General features: G+C 40.9%; 1 protein-coding gene across 1 annotated transcript in view; it reads left to right on the forward strand.

Moving 5' to 3' along the window:
• ush2a (Usher syndrome 2A (autosomal recessive, mild)) overlaps positions 1–26898 on the forward strand; it is a 237806-nt gene that overhangs the window by 123635 nt on the left and 87273 nt on the right. The window contains exons 44-53 of the mRNA XM_085369549.1: positions 910–1067; positions 2454–2601; positions 3902–4057; positions 7437–7584; positions 13871–14013; positions 21547–22145; positions 22315–22484; positions 22580–22746; positions 22850–22938; positions 25235–25569. Coding sequence (XP_085225675.1) covers positions 910–1067; positions 2454–2601; positions 3902–4057; positions 7437–7584; positions 13871–14013; positions 21547–22145; positions 22315–22484; positions 22580–22746; positions 22850–22938; positions 25235–25569 — 2113 coding nt within the window. The remainder of the gene's footprint in view (positions 1–909; positions 1068–2453; positions 2602–3901; positions 4058–7436; positions 7585–13870; positions 14014–21546; positions 22146–22314; positions 22485–22579; positions 22747–22849; positions 22939–25234; positions 25570–26898) is intronic.

The following is a 26898-nucleotide window of genomic DNA, read 5'->3' on the forward strand; positions in this document are numbered from 1 at the left end:
TCTGTGGGTTTTTTCGTGTCTTCGTTTTCCTGATAGGTGTGTATATCTCTATTGAGCAATAATAAAACCCACACATGATTAAAGCAGAATAGACTCTTAGTTCTTAGCGCTGATCTTTTGAGCCCCCTGTATGCATTTTTATTAAGGAAAAGCACATTTGGCACCTTACTGTTTCATTTTTTTATTAGGTGGATGTAATGTAATGTAATGATTGTGCTGGTGTGTGTGGGTATGGATACGTGTGTACAAACTACATATGTGCAGTTTGTCCGTGTGCAGGTTAGAGTGTGCACACCTATTTGCACCCTTATTTGTGTGTGTGTGTGTGCGCCCATTCATCGTAGTACAACTGTCCTTCTTAGGGCTTTTATCCTCCTAACACTCATGGTTACATTTGTCATTTCAGTGCTGTTTCTATCATTGGATCACTCTACCTGACTGGCAGGTCTGCAGCCCCTAAGTCAGTTTTCATTTGCATTGTAATCCAGTGACCCAGACTGCATCCCGTCATAGTAAAGCTCTCTTTATGATTGTAATGCCTCACACTATGGATGCAGTATTATTGCATATGAGTGACCAATCCAAACAGAGTGTAAAACTATCTCAGTATAACTATCTTCTGAAAACCTACAGGAAATGATCTCGATGAAAGCTTGTAATGGTTATGATTAGTTGTGATACTTAACATCACTGTCTAAATCGTTGCTCTTGGTCAGAGGTTATTCAGGGCAGGGGATGTGAGCAGAATGTGACAAGGAGCGGGAATTCCATGTTCAATAGACTTCTTTTATTGTAATAAATACTAAGGATTGTTAAGAAATGTCAGTTCTATTGTTGCCTGGGGTATTTTTTCCCTGTTATTTAAATTTTTATTCTGTCATGTTCTAATCAGATGTGTTCTTTTCCCAGGTATTATAACTAGCTACGGTCTCTGGCTGGATGGAGTTCTCATTTTAAACACCAGTTCCTCCCAGAGGTTCTTCTTGGTGGAGGGACTCTCTCCTTGGAGCCGGCATGTACTCAGGCTGCAGGCCTGCACAGCACGAGGCTGTGGCAAGGGACCGATGGTCAGTCAGTGTTATAGCATATAGTATAACAAACTGTAAGATGCTTTGTCATATAGTAATGCCTTATAAATAATTGTGTTGTTGGTGTTACTGACCGAATATTGGCTTTTGAACTTATTTTTAAGAGATACTTGAGAAAGATTTATATCCAGGGTATGGAAGTAGGCAAAACTGACCGGATCTAATGATCTGACAAAGAAAAAGGGAACAACGGGACTGTTATTGACACACAGGGGAGATTGGTGATGAGAGGTGGAATTAATTAAATTATGTGGGTAAGAAGCAGAAACAAAAGCAGGAAGTAACCACAGCTAGAAACATGAGAAAACTGAACTTTAAAGTAAAACCTCCAACAGCTATTGCTGAAACACTGAAATATGAATACTAATTAAGATGATAGAGACAGTTGAACACAGAAGGCACAAGCAGAAAATAAAACAAGAAACAACTAAAAACTGGTGAGTACCACAGGGACCATGACATGAAACAGCAGAGTATTTTTCAACATGAATTCTAGTTTCTACCAAAAGTATGAAACACAAAACACAACATTACATTTTTGTCAAATACACCCGTCAAATTTAGCGTAGCAAAAGTTTTATAAAATTATGCATGAATTATTTTCATGAGTTTCATTAGCGCTTTAACTAATGCACAAAATCATATGTGGCAATGCCTGCACACACGTGTGTCTGTGTGTACGTGTGTGTCATTGGGAGTCATAAAGGTGATCGATTCTCTCGGCTCAATAACGAGGGTTGGTGTGGCCACGGTGACATTTGGTAGGAAATGCCACTTCATTTTCAACGACGCCTCTGACAACAGGCCATATTTTGGGGCACTTTTCCAATACAGATGCCATGTTTAGTCAAACACCAGGAGAACTGCTGACCTAGCAGAAAAAGAGAAGAGGAGGGTGGGCAGGTGAAGGAGGGTGAAACAGGATGAAGTGGAGAAGAGGAAGAGGTGATAGGATGGGCAGGAAAAGGAGAAAAGGAGTCGGAGAAGAAGGGAATTTCAGGCAAAAAGAGTAAATGATGAGGACAGAGTAAATGGCCAGAGCAAAGTGAGAGATGAGGTGGAAGGGAATCGAAGGCAGCAGAGGAGAGTCAGACAGGAAGAAATGAGACAGAAGAAGACTGTAATGATGAAAGAGGACGGAAAAATGGTGGCAGAGATAATGCCGGCCACTTGTGTAGAGTGGTTTCATCTGAAAATGCTTAGTTTTAACATTTCAGACAGGTTGTATCAGACTGAGAGAGGCATTATTTTCAGTTTTTTGTATTTCTCCAATAGCTGTTGGATGAATGAGTGTTAGTGGAGCTATGATAAAAATGCTACATATCTGTATTCTTCTATGCATTTTGATATCTGTGTTCTTCTAAGGTGGATGTGCGTACATTAGAGATGGCCCCAGAAGGTCCTATACTGTTGGAGCTGGCCAATCAGAGTTCAAGATCTCTCAGAGCACATTGGACAGCCCCTCCTAGAGCGAATGGGAACCTTAGCTACACAATATACTACAAAAGCAAAGGTAACAGCGAAAAGCTACATCTTTATCTTTACACATGCACAGGTCTCATATAGTATTTGCCAGGCAACAAACCCAACTTTATCTGTAAAACATTCACATCACAACTGTGGAAGTTGTAAAATGTGAAAGCCTCATTTTCTGAATAAAGATATGGATATGTTAATAATACACAGTCATTCCTACCGGGGTAAAAAGTAACATATAGATAGTAACATATCTGTTTTGCTTGAGACTCTGCCTATTGTGTAGACATATCCGCACTGTTTTTGGAGGGGTGGGGTAGGGTCAAAAAGGCTTTACAAAGACGTAAAGCCTTTTTATCAAGACCCATAGATAGAAATGGACATGTCAGTACAAATGCAAATTGGAATACACAATCACACTTCTCACTCACAAAGTCAGCTTGCACTGAAAGTCAGCCATGTAATGGGGAAGTAATCAAGAAGTAATCAGTATACAGTAGCATAGAAATGACAAGTTGTTGTTTCTTTTTGATACTGTGTCAATGATTTGAGGAAATGACATGGGAGTATAGACTATAAAAGTGGTATGAAGATAGGAGGAGGAACAAAGTCAAGTTGCAATTCAATAATAGTATAAAGAAAAAAGGGAGATGAGAAGCTCATATTTCCATAGATGGATTAGAAAAGACAGTAAAAACAATGTAAGATATGAGGAGCAGCAATACCACGGGGAGACAACAAAAGCAACAGATAGACTGGACATGGCGAGAAAAGAGAACACGCATATTCTCATTTTTTCAGTTACGCATATTCACAAAGTCTCTCCCTGTCATACACACTCACTGTCAGGCACTTTGATCTATGCCTCACAGAGAACCCAACAGATGAGTGGAGAGAAGGATAGAAGCAGTGTGGAAGGAAAAGAGAGACAGTGTTTCGCTCTAGTTGCCCATAACCTCCTGTTTCTTTGATACAAACGGCCTTCATCAATCCACACAGAATTACGTGTGTGTGGGTGTGTCTGTATAAATATATTGGATAGGCTTGCTTACTATGATTTTCTGATCCCTTTTCTTTGACTATCCTTGCATAACCTCAATATGGAGACCTCTCTCTTTCGATTACTCTCAAGTTAATCTCAGTGGGGGTTTTTCTCTCTCACGACCTCTCTCTCGTTCCTCTTTCCTTTTTCTTTCTTTTTTTATGCATCTCTTACAAGTCACTTTTCTGTCTTTAGAGTGGTAACACTAATAAAAAACATTCACTGTTTTTCATTATCTTTAGCTATACATTGCTTGGCCTAAGACCTTACATGTCTTTCTTTCTCTGTCTCTTAGATGGTGATGGTGCATTGGATGGAGGTACAGCAGCAGGCGTCTGGTTGTCTGTGACAGACCTGCAGCCTTACACTAGCTACAGCTTCTGGATCAGAGGCTGTAATACACAGGGTTGTATTGAGAGCCTGCCACTCAGTGTTACTACACTGCCAGCAGGTACTCACACGCCAAAGACTTTCTTATCATTATTAATTTGATCATTACTAGAACTGCATAATTTTTTCACTGTGTCACAGTTTCAAATATCATGATCATCCATCGAAAGGCTCTAAAGGTTTATCCAACAGGTGCTCTTCATTGCTTCAGTTTACATCGTTCTTGACCTGCTCTTAGCTGGTTACACAAAAACCTGAACTTGCTATGCTAGATCAGCAAAGTTTAGCAGGGGCACCAAGGAACTGTGTCACTCCTTTGAGCAAGAAACTCATATAGCGAAATGCTACTGCCTGGTGAGGTATAGTTCAGAGTAGGGGTGAGGGAACTCCAGGCCTCAAGGGCCAGTGTCCTGCAGGTTTTAGATATCACCCTGGGTCAACACACAAGAATCAAATGATTAGTTCATTACCAAGCCTCTGGAGAACTTTAAGACATGTTGAAGAGGAAATGCAGCCATTTAAATCAGCTGTGTTGGATCAAGTCTAAAACCTACAGGACACCGGCCCTTGAGACCTGGAATTCCCCACCCCTGGTTTAGAGACTTGAACTGCCTGAGTTTGAGTCCACTTCAGACCATTAACTGAGTATCATTGTCCCTACTCTCTCCCTGCTTTCATGCCCACTGTCTGCATTGTCTATTTAAAAAAGGCTGAAACTATCAAAGGTAGATTCTCATAGGTGCAGTTTTCTCATTGCTTTCAACATCCCTGCAATTTTTACCAAATTATTAAACATTATTTATTTTCTCAATAATACTATTTGTTTTTTTCCTCATTTTTTTGCATTTTGAAATTATTTAATCCTTTAATTTAAGTCACAGTTGATCTACAACAAATTAAAATTAAAATCCTTAGAAAAAAAATGATGATAATAGTATGACTGTGGTATTGAAATTTTTCTAAGGTCTTAATTAAATGACTGTTCTAGTAGATTTGTTTCTCACGCCACACACAAAACATGAACTGTGGCGATATTTTTAAGATTACTTTGATTTTAATTGCTGTTCTTGTGAACTGGAAAAGTTTATTTTTATAGCTTGCTATGCAAAGGAAAAAAAAACAATTATTCACTGGAGTCGACATACACATCATTGACTTGACTTAATGATGTGAAAACATATTTCTGATTTACACAGCCTGTGTGTGTGTGTGTGTGTGTGTGTGTGTGTGTGTGTGTGTGTGTGTGTGTGTGTGTGTGTGTGTGTGTGTGTGTATTGTAATCGTGTAGAATAGAGACTGATTGTGCATACTGATAAATGTCAAAGCTGATCAGAGCAGTCTGGAGATAATTGTAACATGCACACACACATACAAACACACACACACACCTATAGACACACATTTTACCACTTTAGCTAATGTTATCAAAAGGGTTGAATATGTACACCCTTGCACATACCACACCCATGTCTTAGTGAGTCAACAACAAAAGACAGACTTAGGAAAGTTCTCCTGTTCAAGTTCAAAACAAAGGCATAAGAAAGTATAAATTTTAAATACCAGACGTTTCCTCTCTTTCTACCTCTATGCCTCTGGCATCTCTTTAGACTTCTATAAGGCAAACTGTCTTGATGCGTCCTTGTTCTATGAAAGAACAGAGAGAAGATAGCAGAGCAAGAGACAGAGGAGCTGAGGAGGAGGAGAGCAGAGAGAGAGAAGTGAACATAAAAGTGCATAGTTTAAAACGATTAGTGACACCTCTGATATTGTACCTACTAACACAGCATGAGAGAGACACAGGCTCACCAACAGTGTGTTTTGCGTGTGCATATCTGTACGTATATGTGTGTGTGTGTATGTCAGAGAAGCAGGAATCATCTTTTGATGAATTAGCTAAATACACACACTCAAGGAATGAACTGGGTCATTAAAAAATCCACTGAATCTCTGAATGCAAATCAGAGGGTCATTTTAATCTAAATCTAAGTTCAGGTGTATCGTATCAATTCAGTAATTTGTTAAATGCTTGTTTGACTGTAAAAGAGCAGGATCTCCATTTCCGCGCTTTCCGTGTATTTTCCTACTAATCGACTGCTCACTCCATTCTGATAGCATTGTGGTGCCTTTCGAGTGACAGGATGTTCACTTGACCTATCCTAATTTGCTTATAATGCTGCCTCTTGAAACTCAGCAGGCTTTTACCCAACTACTGTTGATCTAAAATGAAGACGTGTTTTTTCAGGTGTTTTTTCATAAACACGGGTAAAATAAGAGCAGCCAATTTGGTCTGGTTTGAAATGGAGAGCCTACGAGAAGCAGTCATTAAGTCAAGTGCAGGTGATTGTTTGCACAGTTGTAGGAGAGGTCGACTAAGACTGGTGGTACAGAATATATAAGGTTGATAAAAACTGATTAGAAATAAAGGCCAAAGTTGGTATTAAATAGCCAATTAAGGTAATCCTCTGATATCTGTTGTGTTACACTCATATTTTGTTTTCTGTTTCTTAGTTTTCTGTTTTCCAAGCTTCCTTTCCTCTAAGGACTTAGTAAATCTTGTGAGCGAGAACTGGATAAGGATAGTGACACAATTGCAAACATAGCCACAAATAAGCCTTTAAAAAAATGGACAAGTCACATCTGACACACATACATGGTGATTCTTTAGTTGTTTTGTTTTTTGTTTTTAAAAAGGGCTTTTGTGTCATGTTTTTAAAATCGATGTGCTTTGTGTATGCATTAATATAATGAATGTATACTAGAGGGTTGAGTTATGTTGATGGACCACCACTAAATTATTCTGAATCCACATTGAAAGTGTTATTTTAGGCTTTTCTCACACATCGTGTATGCCTGTGTGCAGTTGTAACAGCCATCTTTAGAATAAGATGTCTTCAGCAATCAGTCTTGTTGAAGTGGACATCGCACAATTTTTGATTGAAGGGTCACTTTATACATCGGAGGGCCTGCTCTTATTTCACATAGTCAACAGTGCAGTCACTCTGATTTCCATCATGTACTTGTTGTTTGCAGCTTATCTCATTTTATTCTGTCTTTGCACAAATGTTCTGTGTTTCTGTTCAGCTATCATATTGATTCTGGCTTGTTTACTGATTTTCCAACACTAAGACTTTACTGTCACACTGAGCTAAGAAGACGTGGACTTTGTGGATTTAATGCAGTGTGTGTATTTGTATGAATGTGAGACTGATGAGTATATCTGGTTGTGCTTTTTATACTCCACACTGTGAGAGGTGTCATTGCGTTACAGTGAAGTTGATCAGTTAGATGAAATGGACATACCTTTTTATGTTTTTTTTGTTTTTTTTTCTTACTCTCTAAATGTCTAATCTTTTCATTTCACCGACTGACTTCCTCCATATTTTTGTACTCCCCTGCTCCTTCTTCTTGTCTTCTTCTCAACATACTTTCTTCCTTCTTAGCCCCTGATGGATTGTCACCTCCAACTCTAGCCCATGCAACTAATGCCAGTCTGAACGTGTCCTGGTCCGCCCCTGTCAACTCTAATGCACCAGGCCCACTCTACTACAGTCTGCAAATGAGGACATCCCCACAGAGGCCTATCATAAGGTGAGAGACACCATAAAATGCAGAGTCAAAGCAGATGGACAAGTTTGCAAACCGTTTTCCACAATGCATAAAAGTTTTCTGAGAAGAGTAGCAATAAAGTAACTGGACACACACACAACAAAGTACACATATTACATACTCTAAATATCAGAAAATGTGCATGTGCACATAGCCTACACATGCACATATAAAGGAGCACATTATACAGCACAACTGTGAATATGTCACTTCAGTAGGACATAACATCAGAAATCCAGAGAGGGAATGACAGGATGTAGAGTCAGAAAGACAAAAAAAACCAAAGACATGGAAGAGAGAGGGAGACACGGGCAAAGAAAGTGTGATAGAATAAAAAGAGGGAGAGAGGGTGTGCATCTGATATGTATTCATTACATGCTTCCTGACAACAAATTGCAATTTAATCCAAGAAGAGGAGGCTCTCATTCTGTGGTAATAAATAAATGACTAGCTACATGTATTATATATCAGACAGCCATGCCCTCCTCCTCCTCTGCTATGGAAATCTCATTGTTCTCTGATTTATTCATTCATTCATCCCTTCTATCCATCTGAAGCTAAATGGTCAACGGTCGCTCATTTATGACAATATTCTTTTACTTTGTCCTAGATTCCTTTGTATGATTATATGATGGGCCAGGTAAGGCATGGGAATAAGATAAAAGGCTATGGAAAAAACTGTACATAATGCATAGGCAGCCAGTGTTTAGGAACCCTATGAAATTTGGGCATTATTATAATGTTTTACTTAAAATATATTTGAATTTACACTTTGGAATCTATTTAAGAAACAAACCATTTTTTTTAAGTATAATGAAATTGTTTTTTTCAGAAACCTTTTGCTTTGACACCTGTAACTTTTCCCACTGAAGTATGAATTACATACTTTGTGACTATTCATGTTATATCTTCACTCCGGGTTACTAGTATAACAATGATACTCGGACCACGACGTAACTTGCGGTATTTATTATAACGGAGCAACTTAACATGGAGCTAGCCCGAGCAACAGCCGAAAAGCATCATTTCCCCTAATGCATCGGGGCAAGCCCACTACGGATCCTGTTATAACCCAAAATACACAACATCTCCTCCCCTCTTACAAAGGATGTACTATGAAATAAACAGGTGATCTACTCACAAACTTCAGTCTTCACTGGCACATGACAGTAATAGCCTCACAAACATTTCACCTCTTATTAACTGTAAGGTTACAACACCAACTCTTTTAATTGCTATCTTGGGGAGTGAGGGTGGACTACCTCAACCTCCCCCATGACCCATGGGGATTATTCTGCCCCGTTCATTTGGGTCAGGTGCCATCTAATAACTCAGACGAACAGGAGGCCGCCGCTCTCTATTGGGGTATCGGCGGTCTGTGGTAACGTCAGTCTGTGTGCTCTCTTGTGGAGCCTTTGTTCCTGACACCGAAGATGTCTCAGTCTCTCTTACAGTCTCCTTTACAGGTGGAACCACTGTTCCTGATGTGGTGGAGTTCTCTACTTGTGTGTGTGAAGGGGCTGACGAGTCGATGAGTGCATTTTCAAGATCTCCGCAAGACCCTTCTGCAGACACTGGTGCGGACCGGAGTAGCTGATCCACGTGTCTTCTCCAGACTCCATCGGCCACCTGAACTGTATATGAAACTGGACCAGTTTGAGCAATGACAGTTGCAGGAACCCACTTGTGTACTCCTCGGTAGTTCCTGGCCTGCACTGACTCGCCGGTGCTGAAGACTCTGCCCTTGACCTTTTGACCCCTGTACATGATTTGTTTCTCTTGTTGTTTTTGTACAGTGTCCTTCACAGTTGAGGGTTTCAAAAGATCAAAGGTAGTGCGCAGATCTCTTTTGAACATTGCGTTGGCAGGAGATGTCCTTGTGGTCGCATGTGGACTATTCCGGTAGTTAAGCAGAAACTTGTGCAGTCTCTGATGCAGTGTTCCTTGGCCTTGTGATGTTTTCAGTGCATGTTTCATTGTCTGAACAAACCTTTCTGCAAGACCATTCGTTGCAGGATGGTATGGAGCTGACGTAATGTGCTGCACTCCATTAGCCTGTAGGAAAGCCTCCATTTCCTGTGAAACCAGTTGAGGTCCATTGTCAGAGACTATCTGAGTAGGAGATCCAAACCTACTGCACATTTCTCCTAGAGCTTCTATGGTCTTTTCAGTGGTGGCTGATTTCATGATGGTCACTTCAGGCCATTTACTGTGTGCATCAACAGCTACAAGAAACATTTTGTCCTCGTATGGACCTGCAAAGTCAATGTGTACCCGATGCCATGGCTCCTGTGGGAACTCCCAGGGATGAAGAGGAGCAAGTGGTGGGTTGTTCCGGACCATCTGACACGAAGAGCAGTTCTTAGCAATCTCCTCGATCTGTTTGTCCATATTTGGCCACCAAAAATAGCTTCTCGCTATTTCCTTCATTCTCACTATTCCACTATGTCCTGCATGCAGTTGCTTCAACAGTTTTGGTCGCAGTGACATGGGAATGATGACTCTCCTCCCCCACAGCAAACATCCCGCCTGAACAGAAAGCTCCGCCCGCTTTCCCAGGAAAGCCTTCAGGTCTACACCCTTACTTGCAGGCAGACCCTTAATGATCCAGTCCAGCACTGCTGCCAACACAGGGTCATTTCTGGACGCCTTTTTCACCTGCACAGCCGAAACAGGTGCTGTCTCTACCTCCCTGAAGTAGAGGATCTCAACTGTGTCAGAGACGGGTTTTTTAACAGGAAGGGGTAACCTGGACAACCCATCTGCATTGCAATGAGACTCCGATTTGCGATACTTGATGTCATAAGAATGTCCTGACAATATCAACGCCCACCTCTGGAGACGTGAAGCAGCAAGAGATGGAATCCCTGTATAGGGTCCCAGGATGGTTGTGAGAGGCCTATGGTCAGTAAACAGTGTAAACTTCCTACCGTACAGGTACTGGTGGAATTTCCGAACACCGAATACAATGCTCAGCGCCTCTCGTTCCAGCTGAGCATAGTTGGACTCTGCTGTGTTTAATGTCCTTGATGCGAATGCAATTGGCCTTTCTTCGCCATTTGGGAGAATGTGGGAAATCACTGCCCCCACCCCATAGGGAGAAGCATCACAAGCAAGCTGAATTGGGAACTTGGGATTGAAGTGGGTTAGCACCTCAGATGCAGTCAGTGAATCCTTTGCCTTTTGAAAGGCGTCTTGGCCGCTTGCTGTCCACTCCCATGCTTCTTCCTTGCGTAGCAGGTTGTGCAGTGGTTTCAGGAGTGATGCCAAGTTGGGTATGAACCGTCCGTAGTAGTTCAACAGCCCTAAGAAAGACTTTAACTGACTGACATTTCGTGGTGGGGGTGCATCCACGATTGCTGTGATCTTCGAAGGTGCAGTGTGAAGTCCATTTGCATCAATCACGTGCCCTAGATATTCCACAGATGACTGGAAAAAGTCACATTTCTCCTTACGGACTCTCAATCCGTATTCCTTCAGCCTCTGAAGGGTCGCATCCAAGTTGCGCAGATGCTCTTCATCATCTGCTCCTGTACACAGGATATCATCCAGATAGCATTGCACACCAGGTAATCCGCTCAGGATTTGATCAATCGCTCGTTGAAACAATGCTGGAGCTGATGTGATGCCAAAAGGCAACCTGCAAAATCTGAAAAGTCCCTTATGTGTGTTAATAGTCAACATGTCACGTGACTGCTCTTCAACGTGCATTTGCAGGTAAGCTTGGTTGAGATCTATTTTGCTGAACTTTTGTCCTCCACTCAGACCAGCAAATAAGTCATCAATCAGTGGAAGGGGATACTGCTCTGCTGTTAATACAGGATTCACGGATACCTTGAAGTCTCCGCAGATCCGGATTCCGCCGTCCTTTTTGGGAACTGGAACGATGGGCGTGGCCCACTCGCTGGTCGTAACCGGCTCCAGAACACCATTCTTGACCAATGCGTCTAAATTAGACTCCACCTTGGGCCGAATGGCGTACGGCACAGGTCTAGCCTTCATAAAGACTGGCTTGGAGTCAGGCTTGAGATGCAGCTTCACTGTAATTTTTTTCATGCTGCCCAGCTCCTCACGAAAAACCTCCTGGTGTTTTCCCAGTATCGCCTGTAGCTGAGAGGAACCATGCGACAGCTTTCTCACCTCTTGCCAGTTGAGTCTGATTGTTTTGAGCCACACACGTCCCATTATAGCAGGGCAGTTCTTCTGCGTAACATACACAGGCAGCTTAGCAGTTTGGCCATTGTATTGAACAGTCACCTCTGCCATTCCTTTCATAGGCACTCGATGTCCAGTATATCCTTTAAATACTGTGTCGGAGGGTTTGAGTGGAAGGTGCTTCAGACATGTCCTATAGACATTATATGACACTAGTGATGCTTTTGACCCAGTGTCAATCTGCATTTTTACAACATGTCCCTCCAGTTTGGGCGTGACCCAAAAGCCGTCTGAGGTTTCGTCCACCTTCAGTATTCGCACAGTATTTATTGCAGACAACACTTCTTCATCTGAGGAGTCATTTGCTCTATCCTCATGAAGCTTAACTGTGTGAACATGTCTTTCTTTTTTGAATCTTGCAGTGCCTCTTTTATTCCCAGGCTTTGAGCCCTTATCCTTGCACCTTTTGTTCCTGCATGCCCGTGCTACATGACCTTTTTTTCCACAGTTGTTGCAATCCATTTCTTTGCACCAGCAATCACTAGCAAGGTGTCCTAACTTGCCACAGCGGAAGCATGGTCCCTGTGCATTTGCTTTACCATTGTCTAGTTTGTGTACTCTGTCTGTAGCATGTAGCGCATGGGCTTCTTTTGATGCCATTTCCATGGTCACACTGATATTAATTGCCTTCTCAAGAGTCAAATCACTTTCCGTGAGCAATTTCTTCTGTGCAGCTTCATTTCTTAAACCACACACGAGTCTGTCTCTTAATGTGTCATTTAAAACATCTTTAAACTCACAGTGTTCAGCTAATTTGCGTAACGATGCAACGAACATTGTGACAGACTCACCCTCTTCTTGGTTTCGCTTGTGAAACTTGAACCGTTCAGCGATCACGAGGGGCTTGGGCGAGAAGTGTTTGGTCAGTGTGTCCACGATCTCTGTGAAACTTTTACTGCCTGGCTTTGCTGGCTGTAGCAGGCTCCTTAGCAGGGTAAAAGTCTTTGGGCCTATCACACTCAAAAAAATGGGCACCAGTTTAGCATCCTGTATGTCGTTAGCCGCAACGAAATATCCAAAACGCTCCGTATATGAGCTCCATTGCTCCGTGCTTTCGTCGAAGGGACCGATAGGGCCAGTAACTCCAGCCATTACTCGGCTCCTGGTTGAATGGCACTCTTCCCCTCACAACTGTTCCTTTTCGTAACGTCTCTTTTATCCGTTTATGTTTTGGTTAACGTCACTTACGGAGTCTGCCCTCGTCGTCCTGTCCGCTGTACATTCCTCCCCGTTTCGCTGAGGAGAAAAAAAAAACGGCATCCACCTTCGCACACCGGTAGCGTCGTCCTACCTCCGGCGCCGTCTAACACCAGGTTAGCGCGAGGCATCAGCAGGAAAAAAAAATGTAAAACTCCAAAGCGGACTGCAGCGTCGGTCCAGACGTCCTCGTCGCCACTTTTGTTATATCTTCACTCCGGGTTACTAGTATAACAATGATACTCGGACCACGACGTAACTTGCGGTATTTATTATAACGGAGCAACTTAACATGGAGCTAGCCCGAGCAACAGCCGAAAAGCATCATTTCCCCTAATGCATCGGGGCAAGCCCACTACGGATCCTGTTATAACCCAAAATACACAACAATTCAGATCCTTTTTTTTTTCACTTCTCACATGCACATCTCTCTGGCCTTAAGTGTACGCTTAAAGGGATTTAATAACTACGTACAATGTTGACATGATTAACCTAAGGAACGTAAGAAGCTGTCCGGTGCTGAATCTCTCTGATGAAGCATTAAAGAGTAACATTTGGTCTAAGGTAGAAAGTATGGTGTTGCATATGTTTTTATTTAAAAAAAATGGTAACTCCTGCAACAGTAAAGCTTTGCTAGTAATTCAGGAAATTTTCCAGATTGGTTTCTTCATCAGAAAATCTGAAAATGAAGTTTTGTAACATCAGATTTGTGTCCACTAAAACACAAGAGCATGCAAAGTGCAAGATCAGCATATTTAAATCTGCTGTCACTCTGTGACCACCAGGTAACAGAGCACATCACAGACCCAAATACATGTCCATGAATGAATTTGTGCTTGTGTCCATCCACTTCTAGGCTTTTGGAAAATGCAACAGACACCTTTTCCTATTACTTAGAGGGCTTATCACCATACACGCCTTACCTGTTTAGAGTGGTGGTCTCGCATACACACGGGAAGACGGCAAGCCTCTGGACAACCCTTCGCACTGCAGAGGACAGTAAGTGGACATACTCACACACACTAGTGCCCAAAACATTTTACATAGATTTGTACAGACAGCTTCAATGCGCATAAACTATGCAAATATAATTTAAAAAAATAAATAAATGTTTCCAATAAATAACCATGAAAACAGTAATAATTTCTTTAAATAAACATGTTACGGGTCAGTGAAACTGCTGTACTGCTTTTTTGTAGGTTACCTATTGGTACTGGTTTCTGGTATTGTTTTGTTGTATTTCAAGGTGTATCTTGTGTCAAGTCCTTCCAAGTTGTGCGACTGACTGCGAAGTGGTTGGCAGTGATAGGCTTCTGCGGTCCACCTGTTTTGCTGTGTTAAAGTTAAACTCAAGGAGTCTGACAGATCATTAGATGATCATCTAAGCAATAGACTCATTAGACAATAAACATGTGGCTTCGGCTTAGTTCTCTTTTTTGCGACTCCCTCCAAGGTTTATTTTATAAAAGTATAAATGTTTTTTCAGTGGAGGTGTGAAATGAGAGGGAGAGAGAACAACTAAAGCTGCAGAAGGTGGTGAAAACACGGGCTCAAACAGCGCTGGGTGAAACACACAGACATGGGGAGTTTCACATACTGTAAGGTGTGTGTCTGTGTGTGAGTGACCTAGCCAGTGTCATTGTGGGCTAATTGCTGTAATAGAATCATATTAGCCACTGGAACAGCCTCCTCAGTGCAAAGTTATAAATTAATTAGTACCACGCTATTATCACATACATTATCATTAAGCAGGTGAGATTTGCATACATTGATACGCACACAAACACAAATGTGTACAAAACATGTATGTGTAGTGTACGTATACATACGCAGTGACACGAAGACAAGTGCAGTTACACATATACCATGACATACCATGCACGCACACACCTATTCATACACACACAACTGCAGCCATTTAGGATGCATTAAATTATGGCCCTGCGCTTTTCTCATTGCTATGCAGAATTGAATTCCCTCTAGCAAACACACACTCACATGCACTCACACACACACAGGGCTTTTGTTACACTTGTTTTTGTTGCACTCGTGTTTCTGTTTGTGTCTTGACTATTAATGCAAGAATGAAAACATTCTTAGTGTCTCTCTGTCTCACGCTGAGAACGTATGTGTCATGCACATGCATAAGTCCTTGGCCTTCTCATCGATAACAGACCTCCTGATGCTCAGTTACGACACTTCATGCAGAGATGCAACACAAGGCTTTGGGATGCTACCTAAACTGCACCCAGTTGCCACAAAGATCAGACAGATTTGTGTATTTATTTTGACAATAAGCATGTATGTAATGGAGCAATCTCTTTGCACTAATGATACCAGCCATTTATAAGCATTTATTCCTGTTCACGACTTTTGGTGTCATATTGGATTCAAGTAATTATTAATAAATAAATGTCACATTTGACATGAATTTTCAATTCTGCATCCTTTAAATGTAAAAATGTACATTTTTAAAATATTCATTAAAATTGTTTTACCATAATAATGAATACAGAATAGGTGTAAAAGTTCTTAATAAAAAAGGGATTTAAACCTATGATGGGAGCAAGCCACATTCAGGCAGATTGGATTTCCCTTACACTGATGTGTAATTTGTCACCGTAAACCATCTTCTTATCATCCTAGCAGGGAAAGAAAAGAGGGGCTACATTCTCTGCTTAATCTCGTCTCTCTCTCATACAAGAATAAATGACAACCTTTTGCATTTCATTTGGTGATGTAACGTATAGTAAGGCTAATAGTTTGAATTTTATATTTGTTGTCCTGCATTTGTGGAATTCATACACGCAGCGTTCATTCTGACATAAATCTCAAATCTGAACACAGCGACAGACATATATACATTCACTGAAAGTCACACACACATTCACACAGTCGCTCAAGTGACATATACTGTACATTTGATCTTAACACACTCAGTCATTCTTTATAGAGTGGTCCTTTGGGTTTATCCTTTTGAAGGAGATCATTCTAACCTGATCTCTATGTGCAAGTGTGAGCTGTAACCTTGTAAGTTTTTCACTTTGGCAGAACACTGTATATAATATAGCGTGTGTCGACACGAACCATTTTTAACACTATGGATATGATCTCACTTTATCCACATTTATATACTGTTACTTCTTTCTCTTACTTCTTAATTTCTGGGTTTTTTTCTGTCTTTTTCTTCTTCTGTTGTAATTCCTTTTCCTTTCTCCTTCTTTCTCTTTTTTTTTTACATTTTTTACAGAATTGTTTCACTTTTTGAGGGTGATCAAGGAAAAAATAGCATAAAAAAGGGGTGAAAAAGTAAAGAGAGGAAAAATAGAAAGAGAAGAAGGTAAAATGAGTAACTGAGGGGAAGAGTGAAGAAAGGAGAAGGCTAATGATAGAACAGAGAAAGAGAGAGAGACTCGTGCTTCCTCCTTTCCTTTTTATCATTCCATTAAAGTTTTATATCTATCTTTTTAATGTAATTTGGTCCCTATGAATTCCTGCTGCTGCAGAACAGACAGACGGCTCCTGTGAACATAAACTCTAGCTGTGTTGGACAGCTCCCTTTCCTCTGTCTACTCCCATGTTCACACCAGCTAAGTGATCTAAGAGTGTGTGTATGTGTGTGTGGGTGTCTGTGTGTGAGTGTGTTATAGAGCGTTATTGTGAGAGTATGACTAAAGAGCCATTTGAATAAAACGATCTTGACCAAGTAGTCTTAGAAATGAAAAGTGCACATGTGTGAACAAAAACATTAAACAACAATAGAGGTTTTTAAAAAAACATTTTTTATTTTTTTTTACAAAGGTAAGTGTGATCAAAAAGTGAAATAAGAAGTGTAAAGCAGGAACCACAACAGGAGTAAGGTTAGGGTAAATGACAGAAAGCAAAAAATCATGTTACTTAATTATTCAGCGGCTACATTAATAAAATATTATCCTACCTTAATTCTCCTGTATTTTGGTCAGTTTGCATTTCCAAGAAATTCTGAAACAATGTTAGCACAATCCTGCTTTAAATTTTACATATCAAAAGCTAACCAATGAATAAATACATGTTCACCACCTGAACTTGTATTTAGATATGCTTTTTGATTGGCTTTCTTTTACATATGGTGTCACAAACAGTAGGAATGCTTATGTAACAGAATTTCTATACTGAATGATTTCTCACCGATTTGAATAACTTGCCAACATAGTTTCACTTTACAGTTTGAAAAGCCAAATGTTGCTTTTCAGTTTGCCTACTCTCTGTATGAATTATGAGGATATACTAGAAGGTTACCTGAAATAAATTAATCACTCCCAGGATCTGAAAAATGTGGAAAATCACAAATGACTGATAAGTTAAAAGTATCATGATGCTTTTAGTAACTTAAAGGCTAATGTGCATCTCATATACTAGTGATGTTATGAGTACAAATCAAGCTTGTGACCTTGGTCATGTATTATCCTACTTCTCATAGCCTCTTCATTGAATTCTAAGGCAGAAATGACATTAAATAATCTGTGGAAAAAGTAAAGATATCAAATGCAGCATACTTTATTTCTTGTCACGTTTTGACACCATGTCGTAAGCATCTTGATAACAGTAAAGCTCAGCGTTTGTCCTCATTATGACTCCTAGGAGCCTCGATTCACCTTCAAAAGCCCAGTCACCCACATACACACATGCCCCCAAACACACACACACAAACACAAGCATGCATGGGACCCTGCGCAAGACTAAAAATAATACCCTTCCTCATCTCTTCACATGGATACACACAAATGTACACACTTAAATATACATGGACTGACCGTTAGCTGCACAGAAACACACATACATACACAAGAAGCAGCATATCACCTACACACCCACAAGTAGACATGCATACACACACCCTCCTCCCTCCCTTTCTCCAAGCCCTTGTCAGTTGATTGTGTTATTACTATGCTAACCAAATCCTTATAAATGTGATTTAAGGCTTGGCGGCCCTGCACTCCTGTTTTAGCCTTCTGCTACTGTGTTTTACTGGAGAGAGGAGGAGTGATAGTGGGAGGTGTGGAGAAAGGTATGAGAGGGGGGAGGGGTGGGGGGCATAGGGAATGAAGAGATTAGAGGAAGGGTAGGATGAGAGATGGAAAGACAGAAGGGTGAGAGGGAGAGAGAATGAAGGATAAGGAGTCAGGGAACCAGAGAGGCAAGTATGCATTCCCTCAACGCTCGTTCCCTTTCTGTCCAGAGAGCTGTAAAGCGTCAGTAAAAAAGAAAAAATAAAATGGAAAAAAGCATCACATGCATCTTAAATGAAAATTTCAATTGAAAAACTTAACAGCCCTTCAAATTGCAGAATTTTACACGCGCCAGTAAAGCCTAAATAACACTCAACACTTAGAGGGAAAAGGGTGGTATGGAGGAGGGGAGGAGAGAGGGATTGAGGGAGGAATGGGGGTAACAACAGGGGTTATTTTGGTTAGTTGATAGGGATTGAATCAAGGTGACTGGATTGTGTTTTGTGGCGAGATTATTTGCAGTTTAGGAATTTCTATTTGTTTACCTTTAGGTGCATATTCAGTCCATGTTTTTAAGTGTCAGTTTTTTAAACAGACATCTTAAGGATAAAAAAAGAGGGCAACATTATATTTAAAAAGACAGAAAGATACAGATTGTCTAATTAGACATTCAACAAACAGGTAGGTTTACATCCCAACCCTCCGCAAAGACAATGCAAGCATGCAGCAAGGCACACATGCATACGCGTAGGCAGACAGAGAGACGGGCTCTTGGTTATTCGTGGGGTTCACTGGACCTTTGGTGGTAATTGAATCAGTGTGAGTGCTGAGTAGAGCTAGCATAAAAACCTGTTAACCCAAAAGGTCAACTCCCTGCATTGTTTATTTAGCAGGGGGACCAGAGAGAGAGAAGAAGCAAGAGAAAAAGAGAGAGACCTAGACACAAGGCATGAGTGGGGGGTCGAGAATGAAGAGAAAATGGGAGCGGTGGTAGAGAAGAGGGAGAGGGAGGGAGAACGGTCAGTGAAAGGAAGAGAGAAGAAGGAAACGGGACACAGACTGAGGGAGGGAGCATTTGTGATCTGTAAAAATCACCCAAGCTTTACATCACTGTTTTTATGCTGTTGTTTATTTGTGTGGGCGATAGAGTGTGTGTGTGTGTGTGTGTGTGTGTGTGTGTGTGTGTGTGTGTGTGTGTGTGTGTGTGTGTGAGTGAGAGAGGGAGAGATTTGCCATCTCAGTGCAGCTATGTTTTTACTTGTGATGGGCCTTTGTCTAACTTGTTTGTGTGTGTTCAAGATTTTAAGTCATTTATTCTCATTCCAAAACATGAGGTAGTGTGAGCGGAAACAAACCTAAGCAATGAGCAGGTGAGATAGCACTATAGTTGTTAATAACTAACAAGTAAATCCGTAATATGCATTATAAAATTTCGTGTGTAATGATATTGCGAAGTTGTGAAACTCACAAGGTCCAAATTCACTATCAAAAACATTTTAAGAAATTGTTGAACTCCTGAAAACGCTTCACCTGCTTCCTACACCTTGTAATAATAGCAACCACGTCAAAATGTAATGCTAAATAGTACTTGATTTGTTCATGTACAAAAGAGATTACTGTCAGACTATTTAATACACGAGAAACAAAAATGAAGTCAAATGCAAGCAAGGTATGAAACGTGGTAGAGGGTATCTCTAATCTTACTTCCCATATTTTTATTCGTGGAGTAGCTTTGAGTGATTAAAAGTTCAAAATCATCCTTATTTATCTTGCGCTGGGCCATGGTGCAGACCTTCAGTTTATCCACTGTCTGAAACAAGATGTTTTAGTTCCAGGAGTCTATTACTTTCAATAGGCTCCTTCTCACAGGAGGTTTGAACGGCAGGTGGGTGGGGCTGCTGGCTAACAGCTACAGCTATATGTCGGATATGGCCGTGTTAAGGATATCCCCTTTCACTGGCATCATACAGAGCCAAGAGTAGAAAAAAACAGTCCAAGAGCAAGACTTTAGAGCAGTCTGGTGTGTGAGCTTTTGCCTCACAGATAGTATTTGTGCATACGTTCACCTGAATAATAAGCACACTAAAATCATAATTGGTCAACTTTAAGATTTGCCTAAAAGACATTCAAAATCTTTTGAACTTTAGTAAGAAATAGGACATCCCAGTCCAGTTACTAGATGTTAGCTTGCATTTAACTCTGTGGGAAGCAAGGCCTCTCAGTTAGTGTGCACATACTGTACTTATACAGCTGTTATCTACATGACTACATGCATGCTGACATACACATATACATGCTTGCACACTTTATCTCTCATACAGTCATGCCTGCATACTCTTAGCCTCTCATCTTCATTCACTCTCCCTCTCTGTCTCTCCCTTACACACAAACATACACACCGCCATCTGGGAAAGCCGTTAGCGGTTAGCGGTAGCACTTAGCGACGCAGCACGCTCCCTCAGTCCGCTCAGTCACCTTGATCTGCTTGCCCTTCACACAGCACCATTACTGCTATACTGCATCGCAGTGGGTGTGGGCATGTGAGTGTGTGCGTTAAGAAGGACATGTCTATGTATATGGACATGCAAAGGTGCATGTCCATATACATACTGCCCTATAATGGACACACAAAGGTGTGTGTCCATTATAGGGCAGTACAGTGGGATATAAATGCCCAGTAAGGAGGGGGGAGGGGGCATTTCCTTCAAATGAGCTACCATAAAGTGAAGTGTCACTCTGAATATCTTCTGTACGTCTTGTATAGGTTCATGTGATGTGATCCGTGTTTGCCATTAGTCTACTGATGTGAACAGCTACCTGGATATTTTGAATATGATGATTTGGGGTCTTGGTGGCACTCACACTTAATGAGAATGACAGTGGACATAAATTTCCTGTCCTGTCCTGTCTCTATCACTCAGTTTGGTTCTCCTGACCTTATGTTTGGTGAATACTGCAAGATTTTCTTAATTAGATGGATGGATGGATGGATGGATGGATGGATGGATGGATGGATAGATAGGGGATTCCCCTGCAAGTTTTGTCATTTCAGAAATGCTAGAACCCAGTTCTGATCATTACAAAGCAGTCTGTGTAAAAGTTGCTCAAGTCTTTACCCCTTGCCGTTCTAAGATTCTATTGCTTCATCCATGATGGTCAGTATAATTAATCAAATTTATCTTTTTACAACATTTATTGCTCATTGTTAAGCTAGAATGTTCCTTGCAGTCCAGTCTAGCCTAAATATCTCACTACTGAAAGATGCAGAATCAAATTTATTCAATCATAAGTACCACAAAATCTATAAATACAACCTTAGTTTGCTCTTGGGAGGAAATTGAGAGAGAAAGAGAATTTTCATGTTAATCCCTTGGATAGGGATGGCAAAATCACTCTTTGTCCTTCTGATGTCATTCTTGATGTTACTAGTCAAATAATTCTTTTGAAATCCCCCCTCCTTGCTTTTTTACAGTCTTTTAAAAGGTTTCTTGTCTTTTCTTTTCCACTCCATCTCTTATTATCATTATTTTTCCTCTTTCTGCAGGTCCAGGACCAGTAGACACCCCAACTGTATCAGGGCTTCAACCTCGTAGTGTATCAATTACCTGGGTTCCTCCCACACAACCAAATGGAATTATCACAAATTATACCCTTTATCTTTACCCCACCTCTGTCACTTCTTTACACTATAAACCCAGTTCATTCTCCAGCATCAGGTGGACTCCTAACCCAAGTCTGCTTCCCAGTACAAAGGGTGCATATCTAAACTCAGGTCATAACCCCAGACCATCATCCAGTCTAACCACCCACCAAGACTCGAGCCACATCGCCATCTTGAAACCTGGCATTGCAGATAACCAGAATGAATCCACTCATGTTGTTGATGTGAGCGAAGGCACCAGTACCTTCTCATTCCACCCCACTGAACCTGATATCACCAGTGTATCTGCCATCCTCTCGGTGTCAACACCACAGTATAGTGCAGTAAACTTTAATACTGAACATTTTATAGAAGATGGTCCATTCCATAGTGCCCCTTCTAGTGCAGCTTCAAGATCAACACCTCTTTCAGTCACTGTTCTAGGGAATACCACCAATTACACCTTCCTCAGTCTACTTCCCTACCAAGCCTACAGCTTCCAGGTACTACATTTTAGTTAATAAACTGCTTTATGGTGTTTTGCATGTAATAAATATGCTAGCTTAGCAGTTAAAAGTGCCAGATTTACAGATTAAAATTCTTGGTCTTACACTGATAACCTTGTAGTCATAACACGTTATGATGTTTTAAAATTTGCTTTCCAATGTCAAGGTGGAAGCGTGCACTAATGCAGGTTGTTCAGTGTCTGAGAGGTCTCAGCATATTCGCACCCTCCCAGCTCCGCCTGAAGGGGTTCCTGCACCTCATCTTTACTCAGATACACCCACATCTGTCCTCTTGTCGTGGGGTACAGCAGAGCAGAGTAATGGACCATTAGAACGGTAAGACAAAATGACATAAACTCTGAAACACTTATAAACTCTTTGCAAAAATACAATATGCATTATTTTTCAAATGTATCTTGTTCTGGCTCTAGGTGGGTGATTGAGCGCAGAGTTGCTGGGACCAAACAAGTCTCCACAGTGGGTCATCTTCTGCCTGATCCTTCGCCTCTTTCTTTCCTGGACTCTTCATCAGCTCTCAGTCCCTGGACTACTTACCAGTATCGACTTGTGCTCCATAATCAAGCGGGCAACACCACAGGTAAGGTTTTGATAACAAGCTTGAGTAAAAGTAAATTCAGTCTGCCCAAGAAGGGACTAGTGCTGCAGCTTTTAAATTGCACAAAAAATGTTTGTTGTTACAGGGCCCTGGGTCAGTATTACCACCAGACCTTCTCGACCCGCTGGCCTCAGTCCACCAAGGATTAAGGTCTTGGGACCAGCAACACTTCAGGTAAGGGCAACGTTTTTTTAAACTGGCTCCTCAGAGTTTCACCAAAATCTTGTGGCTCTGTTATGAGAGGACAGGAGCTCTGAAATATGGCCCGCAGCACACAGTTATTATCCAAATCAGGCATGGTGTTACTGATCCTGAATTACAATATCTCTTAATACATTCAGCTGATAGAAGGTGTCAGAATCATAGAATGTGCTTTTAGAATTTATAGTGTTTATGTTTCAAAGAAATAGTCAGCGTCATTGAGAATCTCTTCAGTTACCCTATGTTTGACAGCGTGGAAAAGACAAAGCAATGTCACGCCGGTTCTTCCGTCTTTCCCTTTTCGGATTTAATGAGAAAGAAAAACATTCAACTCAAGGTCCCCTTCAGAAATGGGAGGGGCTCTGCCCCTGTCTGAGGATGCTTCCTTCCTGTCTGCCATTTTGAAGGAGGGACTAGAGTTAAATTCCACCACTGGCTAATCTCACATCAAGGCCTATCCATGAAAGCCACTGAAACAATATGGCATGCATGCCAATACAGACAGACGCACACACCCATGCACTCACAGACCTACACTAATGCTAACTGGAGAAAAATGCTAATGCCTGTCATCATTTCAGAACCACCCCTGTCATCTATGCAGCAGCACAGCTTTAGGGGTCACAGGTGCAAGAAGGAAAGCGTTCCTTCCTGGTTGTTGCTAATTGGACAGACAGACATGGGGCTTCCTGGTTACCAATTGACCTTGAAAACTAAAAGAAGGATTCTGAGCATCTTGATTCTTTTTTCATTCATTTTTTGTCAATTGCTTTCTACATTTCAATCTGCTACATGGAGAAGAGGCTACTGTAAACCATAACACATAAGGTTTCTCTTAATCAGTATCCTGGTTATGTTTTATTAAATTTGATTTTCTTTTTTTTGAAAGTGTTTGTTTTAAGTTGTGATTCTGTGGTCACGATCTACAAAATCTACAAAAGAAGGACTGAAAAAAGATACACTATAATGTTAGACATTATTCTCTCTCACTTCCAACTGTATCATAGGTCTCTCTCCCATTTAAATATACAAAAATACATATACAAAGGCACGCACACACATATACACACACATTCTGTACTGGCCTTAGCCCTATTGCTCTGTGTCAGCTCGGGGTCTCTGCTGTCTTCACCATCTCCAGATTACATCAAGCTATTCAATCTGTAAATGACTTCCACCACAAAGCACACCCAACACACACTTTGGGAAATGAGCTACCTAACTCAAAATGACCCTGCCCATATGTGGTTGTGTGTATGTGTTTTAAGTTGTGTGTGTTGGTAGGTGTCTTTCTGTGTTAGTGGATGTGTTACTAGGAGTGTGTTGTGTGTGTCCTGTATAACCTCACAGTGTCACTTGTTAAATGAATATCAAGGTTGCATGAGAAATAATTATGCTTGACATTCATTCATAATACTCTCATCAACAGTGACCACTTAATCACCAAAACTCATAAGTCTCAGCCAGCTCTGAACTGATCAGTTATTGTACATGACAGTTCGTATGTAGGTGTTTTAGATTGTACAGTTCATAAATTCGCAAGTGTGTATGTGTTTACAGTGTGTGTTTATACGTGAATGCGTCAACAAAATATCATCGTAAAGAAAGCTGTAATTTCGTATTACGTGAGTGTGTTTGTAAGTAAATGTGTGTGTATTACCATTTGTGTGTGTGCCAGTTACCTTCTTCCTCACCCTGAAATGCTGACAGACTGAACTGTTTCCAAATCAGATGCAGTGCTCAACAGCAGCAGGCTTTTGTTTTTGCATGCAGCAATTCCATTACCAGCTGCTTTCATTATTTTAGCATGGTGTTTGTGCATGTGCGCGCGTCTCTGTGTGCCCTGTTTTAAATGTGATGAAAGGCATCTTCTGCTCAAGTCAAAGTCAGGTTATCTTTACCCACATGACAGCTCAACACACACACACAGAGACAGAGTGACCACCTAAATACTGTTTTCTCACTTATGCAGGTGACTAGTGTCACACCTGAAGACACATGCATTCATTTGCACTCTGTCTGCATCTTTGCACGAGCACACGCTGCAAGAACACATAAATAAACACACACCCTACATCATGACTTCCTGTAGTTCATCCATCTAAAAGCTTTTTTTTTCTTCCTATCGAGAACGTTTAAATGCCCAGTCAGTTAGGACAGCATGGCAGTTGGAAAGGATTAGACAAATTTTCTCAGCACTGTTCAATTGTATCTGAATATACCATGAGAAACACAATGCTTATATCATATACCATTTTTTGTGTTGCAGGTCACATGGTCACCCCCTCTTATTCCTAATGGAGAAATTCACAGCTATGAGATCCGCCTCCCAGAACCCCGTATCACATTCAGCACTAACAATACTTCTGAGCTTAACGCCACTGTAACGGACCTTGTTCCATATACAAATTACAGTATCACTGTGTTAGCATGCTCTGAGGGTGGAGGACATATTGGGGGATGCACAGAAAGCCTGCCAACTCAAGCTACCACATTACCCACAAGACCTGAAGGGCTTTCACCGCTATCAGTAGTAGCAGTCAGTGAATCTTTCCTAGCCATTTCATGGGAACCACCGACCAGGCCCAATGGACCTAATATAAGGTAACATCCATATCTCTTTTTTGCCCCCTTTTTTAACCAGTGATGGCAAAGTAAAAATGTATGTCTTATATCACTTTAAGTCCACATTTGCTTACACGATAATATCCAGCACACAAATGTGGCATTTGGATATGTGAGGTGCTGTTCTACATCAACATCAGGTTAGGTTTATGTCAACTGACCCATTCCTATATGAAATTATATGAAGCAGAAAAAAAACTTTTATAATGTCATTGTCACCAACATTGACAAGCTGAGACTTTGCACCTAAATAGTCTTCTAAGTCGTCATAAAGTTTTTATAGAAAAACATTAGAGGTAGCAGCAGAAGTATAATAGTCATTTTAAACATATTAAAGAACTGTTGCTTTTACTATTAAATTAAGTTATGATTTTTTGTTTTGGATACCCCTCCTGTTTCACAACACACATATAAACTAAGAGCCACTCCACCTGAGCAATATAGTAGCTGCTTTGAAGCAATACAAACCAATTACATCCATTAAAATACTGTCAGTTTAAGGTCACAGAGGGCTGGAGCTATCAGATGGCAGGGACGGTTGCTACTCTGTTGCAGGGCGACAGACAACCTTTCACATTTACAATCAAACCAACAGTCAATTTATAGTCATTGTTAAACCTAACATGCGTGTGTTTGAACTGTGGGTGGAAGCCAGAGTACCCAGAGGAAACCCATGCAGGCAGAAAGAGACCGTGCAAACCCACACAAAAAGACCCCAGATGGCCTTTGGATTAAACCCAGGACCTTTTTGCTGTTATCTTCTGTTTCAAAGTACTTAATAGAAAAACATGAACATTTAATCAGCATTTATGCTATGGATCAGTCGTATAATCCATAGGAATGTAACTAAGTGAACAGAAAGTAAAAAAGGGAAATTCTTTAAATTGCCCTGCACAGAAACATCAGTACATCATTAATTATGTGAAGGACCCAAATCTGTGTAACCACCATTAACTTTACATAATCTGACTTACCCCTGTGTTTTTATTCATTAGCTAGCTTTAGCCCAAAGTTGGAAACCAGACTATAAGAACTAAAATCAGCATGTCGATAATGAGAGACACATTCTGGTGATGTTCAATTGCTGCTGAAAAACTTAAGCAAACAAGCAGATAGGAACACGTTAACAAGCTGCTAACATGAGTGTGCTGGTAATGAGCTAAGTGTTCGGCATTTTTTAATCAGTGTTTTCTCAGTCCTAATGCACATTCTGGTTCATTTTGTTCTGTCCTGTTCTAGTCTGTCGGCGATTAGGCCTAAAATAAAGGTCCATTTTCCTAGTGGGTGATTAAAATGCATGAGCCTGTC

Source organism: Diplotaxodon limnothrissa, linkage group LG1 (genome assembly GCF_057381915.1).
Source record: "Diplotaxodon limnothrissa isolate DT_005_m linkage group LG1, D_limnothrissa_male_GT1.1, whole genome shotgun sequence".
Taxonomy (NCBI): Eukaryota; Metazoa; Chordata; class Actinopteri; order Cichliformes; family Cichlidae; genus Diplotaxodon; species Diplotaxodon limnothrissa.